This window comes from Caloenas nicobarica, chromosome 5 (assembly GCF_036013445.1).
Source record: "Caloenas nicobarica isolate bCalNic1 chromosome 5, bCalNic1.hap1, whole genome shotgun sequence".
Lineage (NCBI taxonomy): Eukaryota > Metazoa > Chordata > Aves > Columbiformes > Columbidae > Caloenas > Caloenas nicobarica.
Window position 1 is genome coordinate 10,588,187 of NC_088249.1, and position 23,600 is coordinate 10,611,786.

At 47.5% G+C, this 23,600-nt stretch overlaps 1 protein-coding gene across 1 annotated transcript; it reads right to left on the reverse strand.

Moving 5' to 3' along the window:
- Positions 1-972: 972 nt before the first annotated feature.
- TNFAIP2 (TNF alpha induced protein 2) lies at positions 973-21,060 on the reverse strand. The gene is made up of 12 exons (XM_065636126.1): positions 21,021-21,060; positions 13,812-14,142; positions 11,211-11,838; positions 9,404-9,518; positions 8,134-8,259; positions 7,169-7,269; positions 6,901-6,999; positions 6,584-6,707; positions 5,532-5,654; positions 4,511-4,666; positions 3,250-3,371; positions 973-2,849 (listed from the first exon to the last, which is right to left on the reverse strand). The coding sequence occupies exons 2-12, from the start codon at positions 14,128-14,130 to the stop codon at positions 2,708-2,710; spliced, it is 2,055 nt and encodes a 684-aa protein (XP_065492198.1). The 5' UTR covers positions 14,131-14,142; positions 21,021-21,060; the 3' UTR covers positions 973-2,707.
- Between the last annotated feature and the right edge of the window lie 2,540 nt (positions 21,061-23,600).

Genomic DNA, 23,600 nt, shown 5'->3' on the forward strand with positions numbered 1-23,600 from the left:
CAGCCACACTGACCTCAGAAAATTTCATTTAGTTAGTTTATAGGAGTGCTATTTATCAGTATTAATCTAACACTGTTATCAAAAACATTCGTGCAACCTCCTGAAAATACCTGGCTATGTGTAATATGCCACATATAAATAAATGCCATTGTAAATGTCGAGTCATACAGGTAGATAAATAAGGTACTTTCCTGGGCTCATTAGAGCTGAAAGCTGGGGTTTTATAGCAGGATGAAGACAATTGTACAATGCAGTTCCATATGGCTCATGAAATGTGAATGAAAACCATTTTCTCCTACCCATCTTAATTATGATATATAAATAGTTTCATTATTTTCCTCTGAGCACTTACTTAGCTGGAATATTTTTTTTTAAAGACAGCATAATCATTTGTATGATGCATTTCTGTAGGTCCTTAACAGATCTCTAAATCAAAATGCAATTATTTATAGCATGACCTTTCACTAATTAGCGAATGAAATGTTGCATAATAGGTGGCAGTTGTCAGGAGTGCTCAGCACTGTCAGAAGTCATCTCATCATTTGGCTTTAAACTGTAGCTAAGTGTTTAAATAATGTGTAATAAGTTTTCACTTTATGTGTGTATATGAAGTTTTGTGGGAGTGGGAGTGTGCTTGCAGAAGGACGGGAAGGTTTGCAGTACGCACGGCCAGGCAGCAGACTGAAACCAAAGCACTGTTTGTTTTTCAGCCAGTGTACAGTTTTGTCACATATTCTGTCAGCAGAGGACTCCTCCTGCATCTGTCTCACCACAGACAGCAGCAAAGCCGCAGGTTTAATAGCGGCTGCTATGAGGGTAAAAGGGGGTCAGCAGGGCCAGCTGGGGCCAAATTCTGGTGGGCTGCATCTCCTACAGACTCATATGAACAGGAGGAGAAAACAGAAATGGAGAAAGGGCGATGCCAGAGGATGAGATATATGTCAAATATATATCTTTTTATTATTCAACATTAAGACTGTGGTAGTGCTTAGAGGCTGATGTTTTGGACCTTGTTATACCAGATACCATAAACACAGTCCATACAACAGTCCTTGCTCCAAAGAGCAAGGAAAGCCAGGCTATGGGACCCATAGACAGCTCAAACGGAGGGTACATCTGCTTTTCCAGCTTGCCTGGGGCCCAGCAGGACTCTCCCTACCTGGAACTGATGGGTGACATTCACCCAAGCAGGCTGGGAGGAGTGGAAGAATTGGCCCTTTGAAGGAGTACATTGGACTACATGTGGCAAGGCAGTAAACAACAGCCAGAGACAGAATAAATGAGTCACTTTTCTAGCATATTTGAATACTGTTTAAATATAAACATTGCAAATGGATGTCTCTAACTGAGAAAAAATAAAATTGGATGCAAAAATACACCAGTGGTATACTGCATATGCATATAAATACATTATGTGGTTTGCGCAGTCATTATATGTCTTGCTTCCGGACCAACTTTCTATAGCCTGATACAGAAGTTGAAACAGAGAAAAATAGAAGGGCAAGGTCTTCAACTAAACACATTGTTGTTTTGGCAAGTGATTTGCTTCCCAAAAAACTGGGCTATAAAACAAAACATAGTTTCACAACAGACCCATTTGTGTTTTCACATCATATCTACCTCACAGCAAGAGGGGAAAGAGTGAGGAAGGAAATGGTGATGCATACAGGGCGCTCAATAGGTTTTAATGGCATCTGAGACCAGTTCCACCACCTTTTCAAAGCCTGTGATGCTAATGGGGTCTGGAAAAGTCATCGTCTCAATAGGGGAGGCTTAAGAGCACCCAAAGCGTTTCACTAGGTGCTGGGGCTTAGCCTGCATTCCAACAGCCAGCTTGCTCCATGCCCTCTGTTCGTAGGTTCTACTCCAGGGCAGATGCCCTGCAAGGGGACACTGCAGAGGGGCGGGCGGCTGCTGCGGGGGTCGGATGCTCCCACCTCACGGAGGTGAAGGAAGCACAAGCTGCCTGGCTGGGCAGCTGCTGTGGGACCACCCAGCGCTCTGCAGGGCCGGTTTGGAAATCCCAATGCCCCTGGGCCATGTTGTGGCATGGGGCAGAGCGTGCAGCTGGGGACACTCCAAACGCAGATCTGGGGGTGCTGCAGAGCAGTGGGACCACAGCAGTCCTGCCATGGCTGAGCAACCGCTCCTCCGGACCCCAAACTTGGTGGGTGTCTCATCAGCCTAATGTAGCCAGCCCTGCCTGGCTCAGAAGAAGGCAGATAGGGTGCAAGCATGCTCACATGGGACTCTTCTAACATCACCAAATTTTGGCTTCAGTTTTTGTTTCCCTTCGTTTCCTTAGAAGACAAGAAGCTACACAGGAGATGCCTGCTCAATCTGGGCTAGCTGGGGAGTCGGCGAGGTGGCCTTCACGGCACCCTGAGAGGTAGATGGAGGTCAGAGCACCAGGGAAGTGTCCAGGCAGAGAACATGGTGGCACCAAGGAGACCTTGGTGGCAGTCTGTGACTGCTGTGAGGAACAGCCCCGGTCCTTGCAAACACTGCTCCTCCCACGGGTGTCCTCTTTTCCTGGCTGTGCACGGAAGGCAGTGATTCCCACAGAGGTGCTGAACATCGGATTAGGACAAAGTACTTTCCGTAGGAAAAGGTGGCAGTGTTTGCTGTGCTTTGCTCCAGGGCATGGTCTCCATCCCTGGCTTAGCCCACAGTCCGGCACAAGGCGGGTGCCAAGGGGTGCCTTGGCCTAGGACACGTTTATGCTGGAGAATAGCGAGGCCCCGGGTGTCGTGGATGCTGTGCTGTCTGCCAAGTAGCCCAGGATGCTTTTGAGTTCACTGCGTGACAAGTTGGCTTTGATGTACAGGAACGCTTCCAGGTGCCTTTTGCTGTGGAAGAGAAACAGGCAGGTGTTATCTCCTCTGGCAGATCTCCGAGTGCTGGGTCCCTTGTGCCAGGATGTGACCCCTACCCTGCAGTGGCACTGAGGTCCCCAGTTGGCATCTGGTGATGCTACACGGGTCCAGCACTGTCCCAGGAAGTTTGGGGTAGGGAATCTCCAAGGCAAAGGAGAAAATCAGGCTGGAATTTGGAACATATAAATAGGCTTTTTTTAGTAGTTTATTTTGTTGTCCAATGACACTGGGATTACCACTGCCTGGCAGGCAGCCCCCACCCGTTTTCACAGATTCAGGCTGTATAAACCTCACCTATACCCATAGTTGACTGTTTCCTGGCCCAATTAAAATTCCACACAAGTATCTGCAAATCTGTTTTAGTGTCTCTTACCGGATATCTGGGTATGTCGTGGCGAGTGTTGCAACTTCTATTTTAATAGCGCCTAAATCCTGAAGTCGGATTATTTCAGCCAGTTTGGGGAGCGCTGAATTCAGCCACTTGGCTTGAGACCCCTGCCAGAAGAGAAAGCGGTCACAAGGGCATCGTGGAGGTGCCAACCTCTGCCCAGCCCAGGAGCTGTATTTCACCAGGGGTGCTGACAAGCAGGCTCCTGAGGTTGTTTCCTGGTGATGGGGAAGGATATGGCAGCAATTTTAGGTCTCTCATTGTTTTCAGTGATGTTTCTAGCCTGGGCCAGCCTTGGAGAAACTGGATTAGTTTTGTGGTGGTTTTTAATCCTCTTACACAACTGTTGTAGGGTTTGTGATAAGACTGAGGTTTCTGCACCCACCTTGACAGACTCTCTCTGCTCTTGCATGTCTCATCATGTTTTCCTTTCCCTGAGTTTCTATGCTGCCTGGTGTGTGCACAAAGTCTGATGGGCAAGGTAATGCGCTGCCACGTGCTGCTCTCTCCCAGCTCTGCACACATCCCTGCCTTTAGCATCTCCAGGTGTTGCCAAAATCCTCTCCCTACCCACTTACGTAAAAGCCCTAACTGGACCTGTTTTCTGGCTGCTGGATCTCCCAAGGTACTGGCTGCCTGACCTCCTGCCCACGCCGAGTGATGCTCAGGCTTGTTCCTTCTAGAGGGTGGTGGAGGACAAGGCTTGGCTTAGCTTCTTTGCAGGTAAATTTAGAGGCGTGAAAGGAGGGAGGTGATCTTAGAGGACAGAGAAGGATGTTTCAGCCATGCAGAAAAAGCAAAGGTTTCTGATGGAGGAGACCCTCGTGTACCAGAGACCCAGCACCATCCATTCCAGCCCCTGCCTGGCCTAAAAGCAGCAGAGGTAAATCAAGAGCAAAGGGGAAGAGTCAAAACCCAGACTCCATGCAAGTTGTACTGAAACCAAAGCAACACAGCGTTAAGCTTAATCTACTGACTCTGTTAATATAAATCTTCAAAAGGAAACCACTGCGTATGGCACAAAGGAAGACAAAAGAATGGCTCTCCATGCAGGGGAGGGCAGGCTGGTGGCAGGGGAGCCTTACTGCCCCCAGGCACTCAGAGATCTCTTTCTGTCTAAGGTCCTGCCTTCCAGGAAATTAAGTTGAGTTGGAAAGGTTAACGAGAGGCCCCAGAAAATTTATTTTCCTGTTTTTCAGTGTGCCCATGCCCCGTGCTGTTGCAGACACAGCAAGCACTCACGTACATTGCTGGTGCAGAAGGCTTCCAGGTCAGCAGCATTCTTGGAGATGTTTTGCGCCAGATTTTGCTGTTGTGCTGGAGTTTTCAGGCTGACTTTCCTCTTCAGCAGCCTCACAATGTACTCTTTAACCAAACGGGCATGAATCTTCTCAACGATAGCCTGGTGGGAAGGAGAGGGAGGTCATCCATCTATCTTTTGCTTGTGGACAAAGAAAACCGTGTGCGTGGATGGAGGACAAAAATGTTTTGGATGTTGTGAAACATGCCACACCAAATGCCTGCTGCTGCTAACACGTGAGGAACAGCACTGGTTGCCAACCTCCCCATGACTGGTTACGGGACATCCTAGATGCTGAGAATTTCTTTGTACTCCAAGTAATGAACTGTGTGAATTTCCAAATGTTGTTTCCTTCTGGGAAGAGTTGAAAGCACAGAAAACATCTAACATGTGTTAGAGAAGAAATAGCAGTACTCCACAGAAACAGGAATTCATGCTGCTCCTCCTGTTCCTCTCTCTAACAGACAAAACATCATAATTCTGTTTCAGCTACTGAAAAGACAAAGGGAGGAAATCAAATATTTTTTTACATGGTGATGTTTCATATGTACTCCAGCATCACTGAAAATGTGGTTGTGGCTCGGTTATCTGGGATTTGTCCCAGTTGCATCCATCCCCTCCAGTCCTTAGGGCAACCAAAGGAGCCATGAGACAGAACCATACGATTGCATCCAGGTTTCAATGTTGCTAAACTAAACGCATACATAAATAAAGCCAAATTTTGGGTGATCCCTAGAGCACTTTCTCTACAGCAAGGGTGGTTTTCTCTGCAAATGCTGCAGCAGAGCTACAGCAGCCTGTTTCTGCTGGAGAAGAGTAAGATTTATATGGCTAATCTGGCTAAACTCTGATGCCAGGCCAGCTCGCCAGCTTAATGCGGGCCAAGACAATTCCAGTTGCAGAGGATCAGAGCTGAAAAGGCAGCCTCAGCATCCCAGAATCCCTCTGATATTTCTGTTGGACTTACATGGTAGAAAGGATCCTTTAGGGTCCGGAAGTCTGAAATATGTTTGCTGGTGGTTTTAATTATCTCGTTCATAATTTCATTGCTGGAGTCCCACTTATTTTCTGTAAACTTCTTATACATTGGCTGAAAGAAGGAAAATCTGCTTAGTTCCCTGAAAGCAAATTCTATGCACATGTGTGTTTAACATTTCTATATGTACAGTATTCTACAAAGCAACAGCGCGGCATGCAGTCCTGTGTAGAGATGTGTGACAATGACTTACAGGGGCAGGGGAAGAGGGGGCTGTATAAGGTTTGTGCCCCTTTATTGGTTCCTCACAATGAAGAAGACTTGAAGGCTTGAAAGGCTCACATTGGAGATGCCATTTTTTTTCCACATATTTAATGTTTTTTTCCACACCACTTTGTCTAATTAAAGAATTATGGAACCATCAGGACAAAAAAATGAATCATTATGAGATGTTTTCAATCATAACTTTTGTTTGCCACAGCAAATAAATATAAAAATAAAAAAGCACAATAAAAAACACCTGTGGTCTGTCAGATGCCTTCCAAAAGGCCGTACAGAGAAAGCAGAAGAGATTGTGGCTGAACATTCCTGATTCCTACACCTTCCCCTCCACCACACTTGCTTAACCTAAAAAGTTAAGAAACTTAAAAAGAAAGAAACCAAAAGTGCCTTTCAGGCCACCTTTATGAAGAAGCTGAAAGCTGCGTAATTGCAGTTCATGTCATTTGTGATTGCTTCCTACAGTTTGGAGTGTAAACACTTGCAGGTTAAGACTTTTCCTCCTGCTGCAGTTATCTTAGACGTGATCAGCAGGTTTTATGTTCCTCTGCACCGTCATGCCTCTGTAGCTGTGCCTGCTTTGCCCACAGGCATGAGGACCAGTTCAAGGTGATTCAGAGTTTTCTGACTGATGCTGGGAGGTGACCTGCCTCACAGCCCTTCCGAACTTTGCTGCATTTGAATCAGAGATTCAGGAAACCGAGAGCAGGGCAGGAGAACGTGCTGAGCCATGGGGCAGGGAGTGTGGGGTGTGGATATGGTACCTTCAGCTGCATGAATAGCTGTTGAAGCAGCACGTCAAAGCCACTGTTTTCAATGTCACCGAGAGTGCTGAGGATACTGGCTTTATTGTCATCCTTTTCTGGCAAGTTTTTCTCTGCGTAGTCTCTGCAAGGAAATATCAGCAAGGTCAGAATAATCTGTCCTCAAAACAGAGAGAGATAGAAATTCAGGGGTCTCCAAACCTTTGTCTGCAGGCAGACGAACCTTCCTCTGCCCACTCTGGAGGACCTCCCCTCCATCACGCTACTATCCGTTGCCTGCAGAGGAAGGAGCAAAGCCTTTTGTTTTGGCCCCTTACCTAAAATTCCAGCAGTTGTTAATATTTGCAATCAGTATGGGCTTATAGTATTTGTGCTTCTTGCTTCTCTCCTTAAAGTCTTCAAAAGCATCCTTGTAGCTGGAGGGGAGATGGGAAGAGGAGAGGAGGGTGAGTGCCTGCCCTGGGGGGGTCTGCCAGCCCTGTTTCCCGATGCTGCCCGACGCTGCCTGATGCTTCCCGACACTGCCTGGTGCTGCCTGATGCTGCCCAACATTGCCCAACACTGCCCGGTGCTGCCTCACCGCACCTTCTCAGGAAGGCAGGCAGCTCCTTCGACAGGCGATGCGACAGCTCCTCGCCCACTGCTGTGCTGATGTCCTTGGCTCGCTTCTGGCCGCTGTAGATACTCTAACAAACAAACAAGCAAACAAACAAGGTCAATTTTAAATGCCGTCTACTCCAAAAAGGCCAGGATAAAAAAGCTATAGATTCTTAAGTGCGGCAACTGTGCCCAGCTCTTCTGCATCTCCGCCTGGGGCCTGAGCCAGGGACTGTGCAGCGCAGCTATACTTGTTTGGTGTGCTCAAGCCAATTTTGAACTCTGTTTGGAAATAGGAAGAGAGGTGAAGAAGAGAGAAGCATTAAAGAAAGCCTACGAAATAGCTCAGAAAGTGGGGAAAGTGACACTTGGGTTCTTTTGCTTTTTTTTGCTGAATATCGTATGATTGCGGTAAAAAACCAAAACCAACAGCAACAAAAAGACCAAACAATTTAAGTACAACCTCAATATGTGAAGGGTTTATTTTTTTAAAATAAACTCTACTAATCCTCTGCTGCCAGAGGAGGGATCAAGTTGAGTGTTGGGAAAGGGCACGAGCACTCGGAGCATCTCTGCCTGTGACAGTCCCCCTGGGAGCAAGCAGGGCCAGGGCACTGCGCTGCTTCCTCGCTCGGCTAAACCTGTCTCTTGTCTCTCCAATGTTACATTATCTAATATTTAACAGCTTGGCTTCAGCTGGAGGTGCAGAAGAGACTGTACAGGGAGAAACGAAGGCAGGTTTCCTGCTCATTTTGGTTATAGAGGTGTTTGTCTCCAGCACATGGTAGACCAGGACCATGGCAGACCATGGGTTTGGGCTCCCCTGTGCCACCCGCCTCAACTACTGCCCTATGCAAGGGACTTGGCCTTTTGCTTTCCTGCATTGATCATAGTTAGTCTCAAATCCTAAATCTGTACAGGATGCAATTATTTTTAATACATATCCGTATTACCTGGATAACAAATATTGCTAGTAGTTCACTCTGAAAATGTCCATTTAGTTTCTCTGGTTCTTTGTCTTCTTTCCATCTTTGGATTTCTTTATCTAAACATTTGCTCAGTGAATTTTTGATAGTAGCCTTTAGGGAAGGAAGAACAACAGTAGTTACCACAAAGTGGTTGTAGCAGTTCCTGCCTTGTGCAGGTTTTACTCACCCACCCACCATTTGTCTGGCTGAGCAGACTCTTTCCTTGGCCCTGGCTGTGAAAAGCTCTTTGTTAGGAGACGCCTCATCCACAAGTTCATGGCAGCAAGGACAACCTCCTCACAATATCCACCTATGCAATTGCAAGTTGAATATTTCAGGGTAGGAATGAAGATCAAGATCTACATCCCTGCCTGTTGCCTGTATGTAAACCCAGCGCTGCCCTCTGGGCCTGGTTTTGCAATCCTTTTGCATGAGTATTTCTGATGTCTTATGAGCTCTGGAGAGTAAAACAAAATGTTCTGAGGTTTTCTCTGCTCTGACCCCTCTTGTGTGCATGCACACTGTGCAGCAAGGCTTTGGAGACGGTCTGTATGGTGGCTGGCACAAAACTCCGATCACCAAGGGCCTTGTTTGCGTGCTTTGCAGCTCTCACACCCACCTCTCCCATCTGCAAACCATCACAGGCTACAGCTAAATCTGGAACTTGTCTTCTCATTTTCCAGGAATTCCAGCCCAAAATGCCAAAAAGCACTAAGCTATGGGAGTACTGTAAAAGTTGCTTCTTGTTTCCATTAAGGCAAGAGTGATGCAAAAAACAGAGTAACTGTTATTTTCTGCAGACCAGGTGATTCTCCATCAAAGAGACAGATCTTTCAGGACCAGATCTGCTTTGTGCTCATCCAAGGCCTGGCACTGCTGCAGAGACCAGAAGTAATTCTGTATCCATCATCTGTGAGAGGGAGCGTAAATCTCTCCAGGGATTAAATAGACAAGTGGAAAGTTACCCATAAAGATTCGTAGTTGGATTTTTTTTCCCCCTTTCCTACCAGAAGGTTTGTAAGAACAGAGCAGTTCTTTCCTGATGACTCCCAGGGCAGGAGGCTGAGCTAACCATAAGTTTGCTTGGCAAGTCCCGTCTAGCAGAAAGCTGACCTGTCTCTAAAAAAGAAACAAAAGCATTCTTGCTTCTGCTTCTTTCTTTAAGAGCGTGTGGCTCACAGCTCAGAACTGTGCAGGACAAGTCAGAGCTCCAAGGAGCACTAAAGGGAAGAGGAGGGACTGAACATCTTCTCACCTCTTCACTGTCAAGGTATTTCTTTTCAAGCTCTTTGCTCAGGCTCGATGGCAAAAGGCTTCCAAGCTTAACTTTTTCCAACTCCTCTGCTAAAGCTTGATCTTTTCTCATATCTCTGGAATGAAAAAGCCAAACAATCACATTTTCCAAGGGCAGTGTAATTCAAGACAGCTGTTGATGCAAATCACTAACACCTTTTGAGGATATCAGTGAAAAAAACAGATAGAAATTTTCATTGTCCTTATCCCAGGCAGGACTTGGAGGAACTGAATCTGTGCCAGGGGTAGGACCTGTGAGGGTGGGACCATGAACAACCCCGGGGAATGGAGTCATGTCCTGCCAACCTCCTGAGCATCGGCCACTGTGCTGGGTAGGGGGACCCAGAGCAGCAGGAGGGACTGGTCCCAGATCACAGCCTCTCTCTGTCAATATAGGGAGGTGATCAGATGAAAAGCTGGTGTTTTGTGGCTGGTTGGGAACAGAGTGGGTGGCTTCATACCCTGCTGTTGTGTCCCCACTGCACGCTGCTGAGCTGGGTGCTCCTGAGCGGTTCGAGGGAAGGGGCCTGCCAGCTGTGGGGGGCTCAGGCCAGCACTTGTGGAGGGGCTGATTTGGAAGCTGCAGAAAATAAACCTGAGAATCACCAGATTCCCATGTTTGCCCATGATCCAGCTCCACAGGGGTACACCACCATGCTTCCCGCACATGGGCTGTTTCTGATCCAATGCTGCTCCTTGCTGCTCCCTTCACTGCTGGCCATGGAGAGAGGTGGTCCCTGAGCAGACACCTGAACCTGGCCTCTGGGAGAATCCTGCAAAGCAGCCCCAGCCCTGGCCAACACTGTCCCCAGTGGACAACGCCCTCAGACACATGGTGTGAACTTTGCGGTGTCCTATGCAGGGACAGGAGTTGGACTCGATGACCCTTGTGGGTCCCTTCCAACTCGGGACATTCTATGATTCTATGCTCTGGCTGAGCCCTGCTCTTCACAGTTACTGATTTCCAAAGACATGCTGGTTCAGGCCTGAATATCCTGACCTAGAGCACAGCACTGGCTCTGGAAAACTTCCAGGATCAACACTGACTCATTATACTCTGTCACTGAAACAAGTGAAAATGGAGATGAAGGTTGAATGACTTTGGGACAGCAGAAAAAACACCGCTGGAGTGTTTACTGGTTTTCACCCAGGTAATGAGAGCCCTCAATTCTCCATCCAGTACTATAAGCCACAACAAGGGATGTTTTCAATTCTGTAACACACGGGGCTTGTGAGGATGAAAGGCAACCCTTGGCTGACGATGCCCTCTCACAAGGTCTCACCGTTTGGTCTCCTAACCTGGAGGAGCGCACAAACTGCGGGTGATGCCTAAACAACATCCTCTGTGCACAGGATAATTGTGTCTTGTGTTGTCCTCTTTATTGGCTGCCCTCTGGTCCAGAGGGCTGAAATTTCCAAATTTTCCAAGAATGAGTTCAGGTATGCAACTGGAATAGAAATCAGGTCAATGAACCTGCCCAATTTACCCCACAAGTGAAGCCCTAAACATCTGTGTGTGTGTCTGTTGCCCAGGAGCCTGCATTGTAGGGTCAGCCCTTGGTTTACAAACTAGCAGCCTTGAGCATGTCCCTTCTGACTCTCCTGGCCAAGTGGTGTACACCAGCACAACGCCAATGACACCAAGACCTAGCCAGGTACTAGACTGCATCACGATGATATCAATTCATAAATCAAGCAAATGTCTGGTTTTGCAAGCAGTGAACCTGTGTTGATCACTAGGGATAAACATGTATAAAAGCCTCACTTACGTTGGATAAATGTTGTGCACCCATGAGAGGAGAAGGTAAATATCCTTGTCTTCCAGATAAGTCTCAGCATTCTTCTTTGCCTGGGAGGCAAAATAATTGTGATAGAGTTCTGCATATGTGCTGAACACATTAAACTCAGGAGGATAAAGCTGTTTAATGTACTTTGCAACTACTGCCAAATCTTCTTTCATTGTCTTTCCCATGTGCAGGAGGTTTTGGCCAACTGTAGAGAGATTCTCAGTTCTAGGAGTACGGCTCGTGTCTTTCATTCGAGTCTCTACTGACTCCTTTACTGTAGCCATCCAAAGATCTTTCCATTTTCTTGGTCTAAATTGCAGGTTTTGGTCAGGTGGATTCTCCGACATGTAGTTCTGATCTTCTTTCTCCTGCTCTTTCAGTGCCTCTACTGCCTGCTGCAGCAGTTCGGGGTTTGTTTTCGCTAGCAGTACAGAGTCTTTCAAGATGCTGAAGACTTTGTGCTTCAGAATTTCGTAGACGGACTCAATGTCTTGCTGGCTAGTGTTCAGTCCCTCCTCGTTCTTGCTAGACAGGCTCTTCTCCAGGACAATCAGGTGCTGAGCAGCATCAAAAAGCTTGTGCTCTTCAAGGAGATCCATGACTTGTTTGACTGGTGAAAAAACAACAGCCTTTCTTTACCCAAAAGTGAAGATTTAAATTTCTGTTTTATATAAAATGATGTCTCTGGAATACTTAAAAAAAATGTTTATATTTCTATAATGCCAGATCTTGGGCTCCTTTACCATCTAGAAAATCTTTCTATTTATTTAAAGATCAGATTATTCCTAGCCTGTCTCTAACTGGGGCAATGGTAATTCGAATACCCATCACCAGTGTGTTACACACTGACATGTATTCATGTCCTACCCATCATTTTTTCCAAAATGTAGATTAGCGAGTATTTATTTATTTATTATCCCACTTCCCATTAATATGACCTCAAGTAAGAAGCATGGCTTTAGGAAAAAATGTAGACAGAAAGATGTAGCTAAACAATATGTGCCAGAGGAAATACCACATGGGTTTTCCAGAAATAGGTTGTCACAATTTGACCTGTGAAATTTTTTGGAGGTCATATTTAGTGGGCAAGATAAATATATTTGAACTATCTTATCTGAACTACTGCCTATCTGAACTCAATATTGTGCAATCTGGGAGATTATTAGTTAAATTGGAGAGGTTATATCCCAAAATGAGTTTTGTTAGGTGTGTAAGGTTTGTATGGAAAACTGTGGGTGGAGAAAGCTCACATTGTTCACAAAACTCATCTTACTTCATATTCTCCTCAGAGACCATGGCACAAAAGCTGGGAGTGCCCTATTGGCATCTTCTGATTACACAAAGTTGGGAGACATTATTGAAACTGAGGGCTTGGTGTATTTCACAGGAACAATGGGATAACTTGAATAGCAAATGGTCTGAAATTTAATAGCACAAAGTATAAGATACAAATTGAATAGAACAAAAGTTACTTAGCAACAAATAAGATTTTCTGCTGCAGAACGGATGTGAATCAGCTTGAGATGGAGGAGGAAAAAGAGGTGCCTAGAGAATTAGTAAATCATTACTGTGAGATGATGGCAAAAATGTCAGATACGACCCGAGGATGTATCCAGTGAGGAAGGTCCAGCTGAGATTGGAAAATCATACTAATAATATGTTGTACCAGGCATTGGTGGTATCTGATCTGGAATATTTTCTGCAATTCTGGTTGCTTTATTAAAAGAAAAAAAAAAAAAGACATTGGGAATGGGACAATGCAGGAGTATGGACAAAGGCACGAAGGGCCTGTTTTCAGTAGACTCTGTTCATTTAGCTGAGCAAATTCAAGGTCGAGAAGGAAAACCACCGCGTAGGGGAAATATTTGACACATGGAGAAAGAGAAGCCAATTAGCCAGGTAAAGGCTTGCCTGGAAATTAGATAATTTGTACTAAACCAGTGAAACTGTGGAAGAACTCCCCAGTAAAGGAGGTAGGACTGAAAAATGAACTTATTTTAAAGTACAGCTTGCTAAGTTTATGAACCAAGTAACGAGATGTGTCACCTGAGGTGGCAGGTGAGCCTTGAAAGTGTCAAGGGGCACTTTCATCTCCAGTTCTGGGTTTCTCTGAGCAGGAATTTTTCTGCCTCTCTAAGCACCCTGCAGGGACGGTGCCTGTGGCTGGAGGAGCTGTATGTTCAGATATCGGCCCCAGGAAAGACCTAAATGTGCCGCTCTCTGCTGTCCCTGGGGGAAGAGGAGATTTCACAGGGTGGTGGTTTCATGGAGGAACAGAGAGGGATGCCTTGGCTTCTCCGTCACCCACCAATCTGTGTGTCCCCATGAGAGGTAGAAATAAGTTTTGTTTTGGACAGAAAACCTTCAAACTGGCAGTTCCTCAAGCAGCGTGCCCTTGGTACCAAAGGACCAGGACTTGAGGTCATGCCCCCCTCAGCCCATGTTTTCTCAGGGTCCTCAGCCATGTCACTTTGACCTGTCAGTGCCCTTGTTTCTCTAGGGCACAATTCACTACCTCGTGCAGCCCCTCTAGAGATAACTATGGCCTATGAGGTGGTGCATGGAGGATGGAGGAGCACTTACCACTGGGTGGCTTGGTCTTTTTCATCTTCCTGAGAGCGCTTGTAAGCATTCCCTTTATTCCTTTCTTCCCCTTTTCAGGGCTGTCTCCAGCAGAGGTGCAGCTCCCATTGCTCGTGATGGAAGATGCACGTGAGGGTCTGCAAGCTCCCTCTGGCCTTTCACTCATCTTCTCCTGGTCCTTGGACCAGATCTCGTCTCCAGAAGGTTCAGCTACTGATGTTGAAGGGTTTTCAAGCTGCCTATTTGCACCAATGCAACCCTCTGAGGCATTGCGTATTCCAATAGGACCACTTTGGAAAAAAGGTAACATTTTCATCATTTTTCTTCTAGCCTGTAAATTTCAGAAAAAAATCTGGTCAGATTATAACAGTTTGCATAAAAATTACCATGGCACGACATGGCAGTGTGTTTTCTCATTAAAAAAAAAAAAAATCTGTGATGAGTTGTCCTTGTGTGGGCAGTGTGGGAAGCATTACGGAGGTCTGGTATGAGCACAGCTCTGCAGGAGATCTCCTGAGCAACGTCACCTCCGGTAACTGAGAGCATGGAAGCAGCTCTCTGGTCTAATCAATAACTTAGAAAAAATCGATGAGTGATTTTAAGGGTGATTCAGATGGCCTGATTTGAGACCTCAAGTTTGTCTGGATACAGGAGAGCTGTGGGAGTACAGACATGAGCGTGGATACTGCACACAAATGATGTGGGGGGGTGGGACAAGCGTCCTGTCCCTATTCAAAGCAACCACCAAACTCCCATATTTTATATGGCATCAGGATCAATTCCACCCATTTTTAGGACCTAGTTTTGCTGATTTCTGCTCATCTGGCTGCAAATCTGATTGTGGAAGCACCCATGCACACTGACTTTGCAAGAACAGCATGAAAATGAGATGAGCCTACCAAGCCAGGTATGCAACAGCTGTTGCTGAGAAAAAGTCCTGCTTGTTGAACTGTGTCTCCATTGAAATCAGCAATAAAATTCTTAGCTTCATGGAGGAGAGCTCCCAGAGAAGGTGGCTGAGAGTTCAGAAACATCAGGAATGTGACAACCACAGTTAAAAGGATGGGACTGTGGGAAGCACAGCAGTATCTCCTGATACAAACATCATTAGGCTTATTATTTCAGGCCCAAAAATCAGTCAGAAACATGGTTTCAACACTCTGTGTGCTGCCTACGTCCCTACAGTGGCAGACACAAGCTCAAGGACACATTCAGACCCTCCAAACTCACTCACAGTCTACATAATCTCATTTTTAAAACGCTTCCAGGGTGTCTACAGCATCCCAAACAAGGCAACTTCAGTGCAGCTTGTTGCAACTTCATTCCAACTTGTTGAGTGTTTTCAAACACCTGGGACCAATTATTGTCCAGTCTGTTTATGTTGAGATGTGGGGCTGTAGTGCAGGACGTGGCTTGTGCAGAAGGAAATGACAGTGAAATGGGGCAGTGGAGGGGGTGGGGACCCCCAACAGCAGGGACTAACCAGGCTGGACTTTTCCCCAAGCTGCTAAATGAAACCAGCGAACGGGGCTGCTGCTCTTCCAGAGCGCTCCTTGCCTGGCTGAGAAGGAAATATGAACAAGGCATGAGGATCAGGGTGGTTTGGCCTTGTTTGAACGGACACTTTCCTGCTATAGTCCTGCTCTACCACCAAGACTCCCATGCTCCTGCGCTATAAATAATTACCAATGTAAAGTTGTTCATGTAACAACATCTTCTTTAGAATTTATATTTAGAATTCTTTATTTACATGCATCATTTAATATATTGCTATAGATTTCTTTGCACAATTAGAATAATGTCTATAATGATTATATAATTATTATAAATAAAGTGACTCATAGTTTCCAATCCTTGTTTAAGTGACTTTCTGGGAGACCAATGCACTTGTGTATGAAGATCTGTGAGGCAAACTTTGGCTTACTTGTACTGCGTAAGGGCAGAGGAATTAGGCTGTAAACAAAGGAAGAATTTGGCTTCAGTTATAAAGCCACAATGTGGTGATCTTCAAATACCCTTGTTAGGTTTAAACTGTTGATACATATCATGCTGATAAAAACTGTGATACTTATTTCTAGGCAAACTGGTTGGAAGACTGGCTTTTCATTTTAATTGTGATTCCTCCTGCTGGCTCCCGGCGGCTTGGAGAGATTTGAAGCTCAAGTCAGTGGTAGCAGCCGGGTGGTTCAGAGAGCAGATCATCTGGTGTGGTTTAAAAGCCATCCCTCGCCATGCTTTGGCTGCCAGGGCATGCTCAGGATTAGCAATGCTGTTGCTTTTAAAAGACAACAAAGATGAGAACTCATTCGGGAAGGAGGGAAAGGGGTGCGGGTGTGCGCGATCTGGCTGGCTCTCAGCTAAGCTGGTGGTCTGTGACCTGGGGCAAAGTGCGATGCTAACCCTGAGGTGCTGCTACAGCTGAGCGGGACTGCAGGCACAGCCAAGAACGTTGGGTCTCTATGTCAGGTCTCTGTGTCGGGTCGCTGCTCCACAGGGCCCTCCTGCCCTAGGGCTGTGGGGCCAGTGGTGTGGGTGAGCAAAGCGGGGCTGAGAACCAGAGCTGCCCCACGGCAGAGTCATGGCTGGAGCTGTGCACCTGCCTCTTCCTCTGGCACATTTACTGGGGAGAGAGGGAGGAAAAGTCCCTGCAATTCACTCCAGCTACTTGAGTCAGGATGCCCCATTAAAATCCTAAAAACAGTGGCAAAGAGCTCCTTTTTGTAACATTTCTATTAAAAAAAAATATGGTAACAAGGATTCTCTGTAAGCCTTTGGGACTTCCCTAATTGTTGTAGGGCTATTCTCCTAGTCTCATTTCCCGACATGATGCTGTATTTAGATTAATTCTGCCAAATCCCTTCCTTCCTGTTTATTCGAGCAGAGACTCAGCTGAGTCCTTTCTCTCTCTCCTATTATTCTAAGCAAAGCGTTTATCAAAGCATTTATTTTTTTTTTTTTAACAAAGAAAGTATCCCTCTCCTATAGCCAAAGTGACTTTCAAGGTCTTATGTTTTGATGAATGATGATGAGAAAGGTGGATTTCAGAATGTTTTTTCTTCTTCAATACTAAGATGAATGTCATGTATCTTTGAAAACCATTGAAATGACACTACACATAAAAGAATCCATAAGGGAATGATTAAGCTGGTTGAAAGCTCAGTTTTTAACAGCTGGTAGAACTTTGTCTTGGTAATGCTCTGAAAGGGCAGGGTGCGGGGGCTGATGGTGCCCGGGAGGGAAGCAGGTAGATGGGCATGTGCTGCTGGGGGCTGCAGCCTGGGCACCGAGCCCCTGTCTGCACTGTGTTCCTATGCCCTGACCTGCCAAAAAAAGAAGTCCTACAGACAAATTAGAAGAAAGATGACATCAGGTCCAGCATTTTCACCCAGGGGCTGCACATCAGGAGCATGAGAACTGCTGGCAGCGTTGGCATGTCAGGGTGTGCTTTTTCACCTCAAATTAACAAACACTGAAGGAGTTAATCATCGGAGCAAGGCTGTCAATGCAATAGCTGCCATGGGCACTCACATTTGACCAGCTTGAATGTTCGCCTAGCGTTTATCAGTTTGCCAATGCTGGTTTGCATAAGTTTGTATCTACAGCAGGAAATACCAGCCAATGCCAACTCCCAGTCCTGCCTTGAAATGCAGCCTCAGCCTCACTTACGGCAAGCGGCACCAAAACCTCATCCTCCCTATCTTCTTTTTATCACTAAATGGCCAAGCACTTACTGTAAGAAACGCCCATAAGAAACATCCTATAAGAAATATTTTTATAGAAAAAAATTACTTTCTACAAGAAATATTGAAATAAAAGGAGGTGGCACCCATTACGGCTGGAGGCCACGGGCAGGAGATGCTGTGCAGGCATTGTTCCTTGTGCCCTGCCACCCGCTCCTGCCTGCTGTGGCAGATGGGACACGCCAGGACCTCAGCTCTGGCTCGGATGGCCACGGGCTGCTCCTGTACGCCTGTGTTCTGCTCACAGATCAAAGCTTGTTAAATCTCCAGCAGGCTCCTAATTATTTTAGCAGTTAATACTTCGGGAAATGCTGAATCATTTCCCAGGCACAGAGCTCAAATTCAAGTCTTGGGGAATTTAATGGTTTAATGATTTAAGGCCAAGACTTGACATAGATCCCAACTCATTATTACTGATTTACTGTTAATTTACTGTTACCACCATCATCATCCTCATTATTATATGGCACTATGGTTTGTGGTGGGGGAGTCTTTGGCTCCAGGCATTTTTGACATAGGATATTCAGCTTATGGTTTCCAATCAGAAGAGCAGCACAGCTCCCACAGCATCCTTTGCTACGCTATACAAAGGTCCTGTACCACTAGGTGCTGCTGGCTGCTGAGGCGGCTGGAGAGGGACCCAGCGAGCTCTCCGAATGGTGTCAATCAGAGTGTGTACCCCCTGGGCTGGAGCCTTTCTAGGGTGGGCAGCAGGGGCAGGCAAACACCTGGAGCAGAGCCACGACACAAGGACACATCCTGAACTCTGGGCATGGTGGCTTCCCCTTTTCTCATGTTCCTCCTTGAAGGAAACAGCCTTCAAGCCAGCACGCTTAGGAATGAGCTTATTCACGAGGGGTGGCTCGTGGTGTGCCAGAGAGCACTCAGGGGAGAGGTTTACTGATTATCCCTATTCTGAAATTTCTGCTGATCTTTTTCTCGACTTCTTTTTCCTGAGCTGCTGCCAGTATTAACAAGCATTTGTTTGGAATTTTAGCCCTTTCCAGCCTGCTGACATCCTAGGTCACAAGGATTTATGTCTTGTTTTAGTGGAAATCCCCCACTCTCCCACAGACTCTCAGAAGTTGAAAGTTATTTAGCAAAGTTTGTTCTCTGAATTTGCATTAGCCTTTTCGTCTATCCCCCTGCCCTATCAGCCCTACCCACATGAGAAAATTTCACTGAATCAAACCATCTTTTGAAGCAGTAAAGCAATGCAGCCAACCTGAGTTTAGTGTATCTCAAACTGTGCAGTAACACCTAAATAAGCTGCTTATAAGTCAAAGCAAAGAGTCTACAAAGATGTCAGCCCCGATCTTTGCACGTTGGGAAGCCCTCCTAGGAGGTGGGTTTTTTTCCTACCGATTTTTGTTAGCTGGATTGGGTACTGAATGGACACACTAGGGGGTCCCACTTGATTCTGCCTGGGAAATCACAGTTCATAGACAAACTGGGCAACCAACACCTCCACCTTGAAATTTTACTGTGCAGCTCAAATCCAAGCTCTTGTCTGCAGACCCCTAAGGGACAGGTACCACTCCATGTGGTCCAGTACCATTCTGATGGTGGACAAGCCCTGCTTCTAATGTGTTCAAAAGCTGAGGGGAAATAAAACCTAAGTTTCCAGTAAAGAAGTCAGGGCAGGAGCAGAGCATCAGCAGGGGACCCCATCCATGCACCTTAGAACTACCGGGCAGCCACATGAGGCTGGGGGTGACAGGGGACCCGAGGGACCTAGGGGAATGGTAGTGGCAGAGCAGGCAGAGGATCCGTCCCAGGGTACCTCACCTGCTGTGAGATGCTTTAAGCCATGTTATTTGTTGCCTGCCTTGAGAATGGCACAGATATTGCTACACAGTGCCTCTGTCATTTTTAAATGAGAATTTGGTTTCCCTAAATTGCTGAAGCAAACTGAAAATGGTCCTGCAAACCAGCACCTCCTGTTGTGAGAATTTTTTCAACAGCAAAGGAGAAGAGAAAATTACACATATATATTGTTATTGGGAAAAAGCAGATAAAATGCAGTGTAATATGCTCCTTTTTCTTCTCGTTTCAAATCTGGGTGTTATCATTTTGAACTGCTGCTGCTGAAAGAGAAACCAGCTGCTGCTGTCCAGGATTTTGTTTTCCTATTACTATTCAGGCTTGGAGTTTGCAAGGTTCACTGCTAGACCTAACAGTGGCCAAGAAGATACACAAATTCCCTGGGGGACAGACTTAGAGCTCCTGGAATGTTCTCCCCTGCCAGCACTTCTATACTCTTCAGCTTTCCAGGCCTCTTTTTGCAGAGAGGGTGATTGAGACAAACTCAAACTTGAGTTTTCCAAAGCTCTCTGCTCGCGTTGGATCAGTGCAATTGGAACTGGCAAGCCTCAAAGTCCCTCGGCAGCGGCAAGCAGTTGGGTAATTTAGAGAATGACTGTTTCTTCAGGTTTTCTGCTCTGAATTAGGATGTGATGGTAAGGGACCACGGCTTCTATATCAGCCATATGCTCCAGTCACAGCAAGTCTCTTCCTTACTCTGCAGCAGCCTTAAGACAAAACCCTACATTAAGCACACCAAGGATCCTAACCCTGAGGTGGAACCCTTCAATTTGTGCCCAAGGAGCTGATGTGGTGGGTGGGGGGCAGCTGCCCAAGGATAGGAGGGAATTTCAACAACTCTTCAGTGCTCTGAGAAAAGGAAGGTCCTAGGGGCAGTGGGACTTCCCTGACTGGGAAAAAAAATAGCCACAAAATGGTAAGCATGGCAATGCAGAACTGCGCCAGCTCAGCACGGTGATTCTGGCAGTGTGCAGGATACAGAGGCTGCCTGGTACCGTACAGGATCCAGGCATTGAAATCATGGTTTTCCAGTGCAGATGGGCTGAGTGAATCATAATCCAATTATTTTCCTGTGATTTGGGAGAAAACCACTTCCCTCTGAAAGACAAAGGCAGGAAAGGAGAGGGTGGGAAGTACCACGTTGAATCTGGATTCTGGTCTAGATCTGGGTTTAGGATGCTTTGGTGCCCAAGACCTATGTTCGGATTTTGGGGGAGGGGTTGGGAAGGGCGGTAACAGGAGTCACCGCTTGCAGCCTGGTTCATGCCCTGAAACCTGGGGGATAAGCAACAGAAATCAGACCCAGCTGTCACAGTGCCATTGCCAGACATATTCTTGCAGTCCTCAGCCCTGGGATGTGCTTGGAGCTGCTGCCCTTCTCGTACCAGTTTGATTTATTCTCTATTCCGGCAGTTACAAGGTGGGGCTGAAACCTGTCTCTTTGTCCGGGAAACCATCCTTTAGCACCTTCCACTTATTTTCCCCCCCTCTCAGACACATCAGAGAGCCTTGGCGCTCGCTAACCTTGCAACAAGTGAGGCGGGAGGGAGGCAGGGGCGCGGGAGAAGCGGGAGAGACACCGGTCCTGGGGGGAAGGGGAAAGCCCCGAGCTCGGCAGCACGGACGGGCGGCACGAAGCACTTACTCTGCGGCGGGTCCCGGGGCGGCTGCGCGGCGGCGGGCGGCGGGCGGCACTGGCTGCGGAGCCCCGGGGCAGCCCGGCTATAAGGGGAGGGCGCGGAGGCGGGGACCCGGCGGCTGGGAAACTCCGGCTGCACCTCCCCTCCCAAAATGGGCTCAGGCCAAAGGGAAGCGAGAAATCCCCTCAGCCGGGGAACGAGTCCCCGCGGGAGAGGGGAATGGCTGCCCCCCGTGGTGGTGGCATCTGCCTCAGGTTGGTCACTGAAGAAAGGCTGAGACCCAGCGTCACATCCTGGTGGACGGGTGGATGGGGCACCCCGGCCTCGCTGCCTCAAGGGTTTGTCCATATGAGGTGTCTGTCCCCCATCGCAATCTTGGAAACCCAGTGGCAGGGATGGAGCAGATGCCTCCAAAAGCCGTGCTGCCTGTGCAGGGCAGTGCCGTGGGCGGGTGGGCAGGCAGGGATGAGGCGCGTGCCTGAAAGCACAACCTGCTGCGTTGGGGTCCTGCATTGTGCCAAGGCGAAGTGCCTTCCCTGGAGTGGAGCTCACGGTGTTTCCAAGAGACACTAATGTCATCAAGCACCTTCACTATGATGGTTTCAGTCACCATCTAGGGACTAGGAGACATGGGCTTCCTTCCTCACCCTTGAACCTTGCAGAAGGGATGTTTTCCTGATTTCCCAGGCAACAATATTGCTGGACGTGGTGGCATAGTGAGCCTGTTACACTGGGGAAGCACATGTGCTGCCACAGCAGGGGATGGCTGGAGGATGGCCAGGGGACAACTGGGTGACAGCAATGTCTGTGGGGGGCTATTGCAGAGGGTCCATGAAGGCTGCCAGGGCTGTACTGTCCCCTGCCTAGACAGCCTTAATGTGGAGCATCTTCTGCATCCACATGGGTGAAATCAGGGCTGAAGCAGCTGCCCTGCAGAGAGAAAATAAAAATATTGTTGTCCTGAAGGGCCTGACCTCCTCTTTCCTTTCCTGGGAATATCTTGTGGGGCAGAGAGGGGTCAGCCAGCAGGTCCCAGTGCCTGGTTACTGTGCCCAGGGCAGCTTCTGTTTAATATCTGATAGCTGTGAGCTAATACATCATGCAAAAAAAAAGGTTCAGAGACTTCAAGCTGAGTGTGAACCACGAGCTTGCATGGTGCTGCAGATGCCCACACTCACCATCTGTGTGGCTGCACAACTTTTCATTGGGGCTATGCAGGCCCAGTGTGAGGGCATCCCCAGCAGCAGACATGGTCTGGGACCAACGTTTTTACCAGGAGCTGGTGCCCGTCTGAGCGGGCATGGTGCCGGAGAGCAGATGCTTCTCCTGGTCTGTGCCTTTTGGCAGGAATCCTGCCCGCCGGGACTGCTGCTTTCCTCTGTGGGACTCTCTCCCCAAAAAGACCATGGTAGTAGGACCCCCTCCCTTCCCCCAGCAGTATCTGCCAAAACAGAAAGCAGAAGCAGAGGGGCTTCCCCGATGAGCAGACCCATGATCTCAGGTCTCTGGAAAGCACTGATTGGCTTCAGACCAGCCTGTGGCTGAGCTGGGCAGAGAGTCCCCCTCTGGGATTGCCGCGGGGCTTGACAACTGGTGGCCAGAAACAACCATCGTCATGGGACAGAAATGCCAGGTGCCACATCAGTCTGAAAATCATTGGAAATATGAAAACGTGTGAGATTTGGCCCTGAAGTGCAGTAACTTGCTCTGTGCTTTATTGCCTCCTCTAACGGCAATGTGAAGGGGAGAGACAAGCTTTGCCATCTGCAGTTACAGCCAGTTTTGAGGCAGTATGGTGCAGCTGGAGGTGAGCTTGATGCTGCATCCAGTGACCCTTTTGTGTAGGAGGCAAAGGGATATGATTTCTGGAAGGCACTGGAGAGGCTGGTGTGGCCCGGGGATTACACACACCCACAGCTCTGGGCCTGGCTGGGCAGGCAGTGTTCATGGCTGTCTGAAAGCAGAGGATGCTCTTCTGGATGCAGGGAGGATGGGTTCGCTTGTCACACCCTTGGCTACGTGATTGCTGCAGGACACAGTGGTGTCTGTCCCCAGGTGTGCTGCAAATCTGCAGTGGGAAGTGCCTCAATGACACGTGTCTCAGTCCCACTGAAACATCTCTTTGAATATTCAGCAGGTGTTTGCATTCGGCTCAGCAGCAGTGCTACTGTTTTATGAGACCAGTGTCTCACCCCTGGCTTAACACGGGAGACCCTGAGTGTAGGAGACTCCTGCAGTGAGCAATGTGGGAAAGTGGATGCTCAGCTGGTGTGAGCAAATGCAGCTGCAAATCTACAGAAATCCTTGAAATGTCCATATAGAATGATTTACATGGGATCCAAAGTAGATTCACGTAGTGGGATCTGTTGCTGGGCCTCGTCTTTATTTTCTGTAAGTTAACTTCATTGGGGCCAGGGCAATTCTGCTGTCAGATGGGGAGAAAAGAAGCATCTTGTAATTGTGCCTTAAACTAAAAACCTAGAGCTTAGGTGTCATCCTTCAGGTGCCCTTATTCACCTGAAACAAACCTATTGCTGCACCTCCTGCTGATCATGGCATTGCTTGTCGATGTAGTCTGATTTCCA

What these genes read in the sequence shown, in the direction of transcription:
- TNFAIP2 (XM_065636126.1), bottom strand. Translation starts at nt 14,130, where the DNA reads ATGATGAAAATGTTACCTTTTTTCCAAAGTGGTCCTATTGGAATACGC. An exon ending in AAAGACCAAGCCACCCAGTG is followed by an intron (nt 11,839 to 13,811) that starts GTAAGTGCTCCT and finishes TTTTTTCACCAG; the next exon opens with TCAAACAAGTCATGGATCTC. An exon ending in TAAAGGATCCTTTCTACCAT is followed by an intron (nt 4,667 to 5,531) that starts GTAAGTCCAACA and finishes CCTTCCCACCAG; the next exon opens with GCTATCGTTGAGAAGATTCA.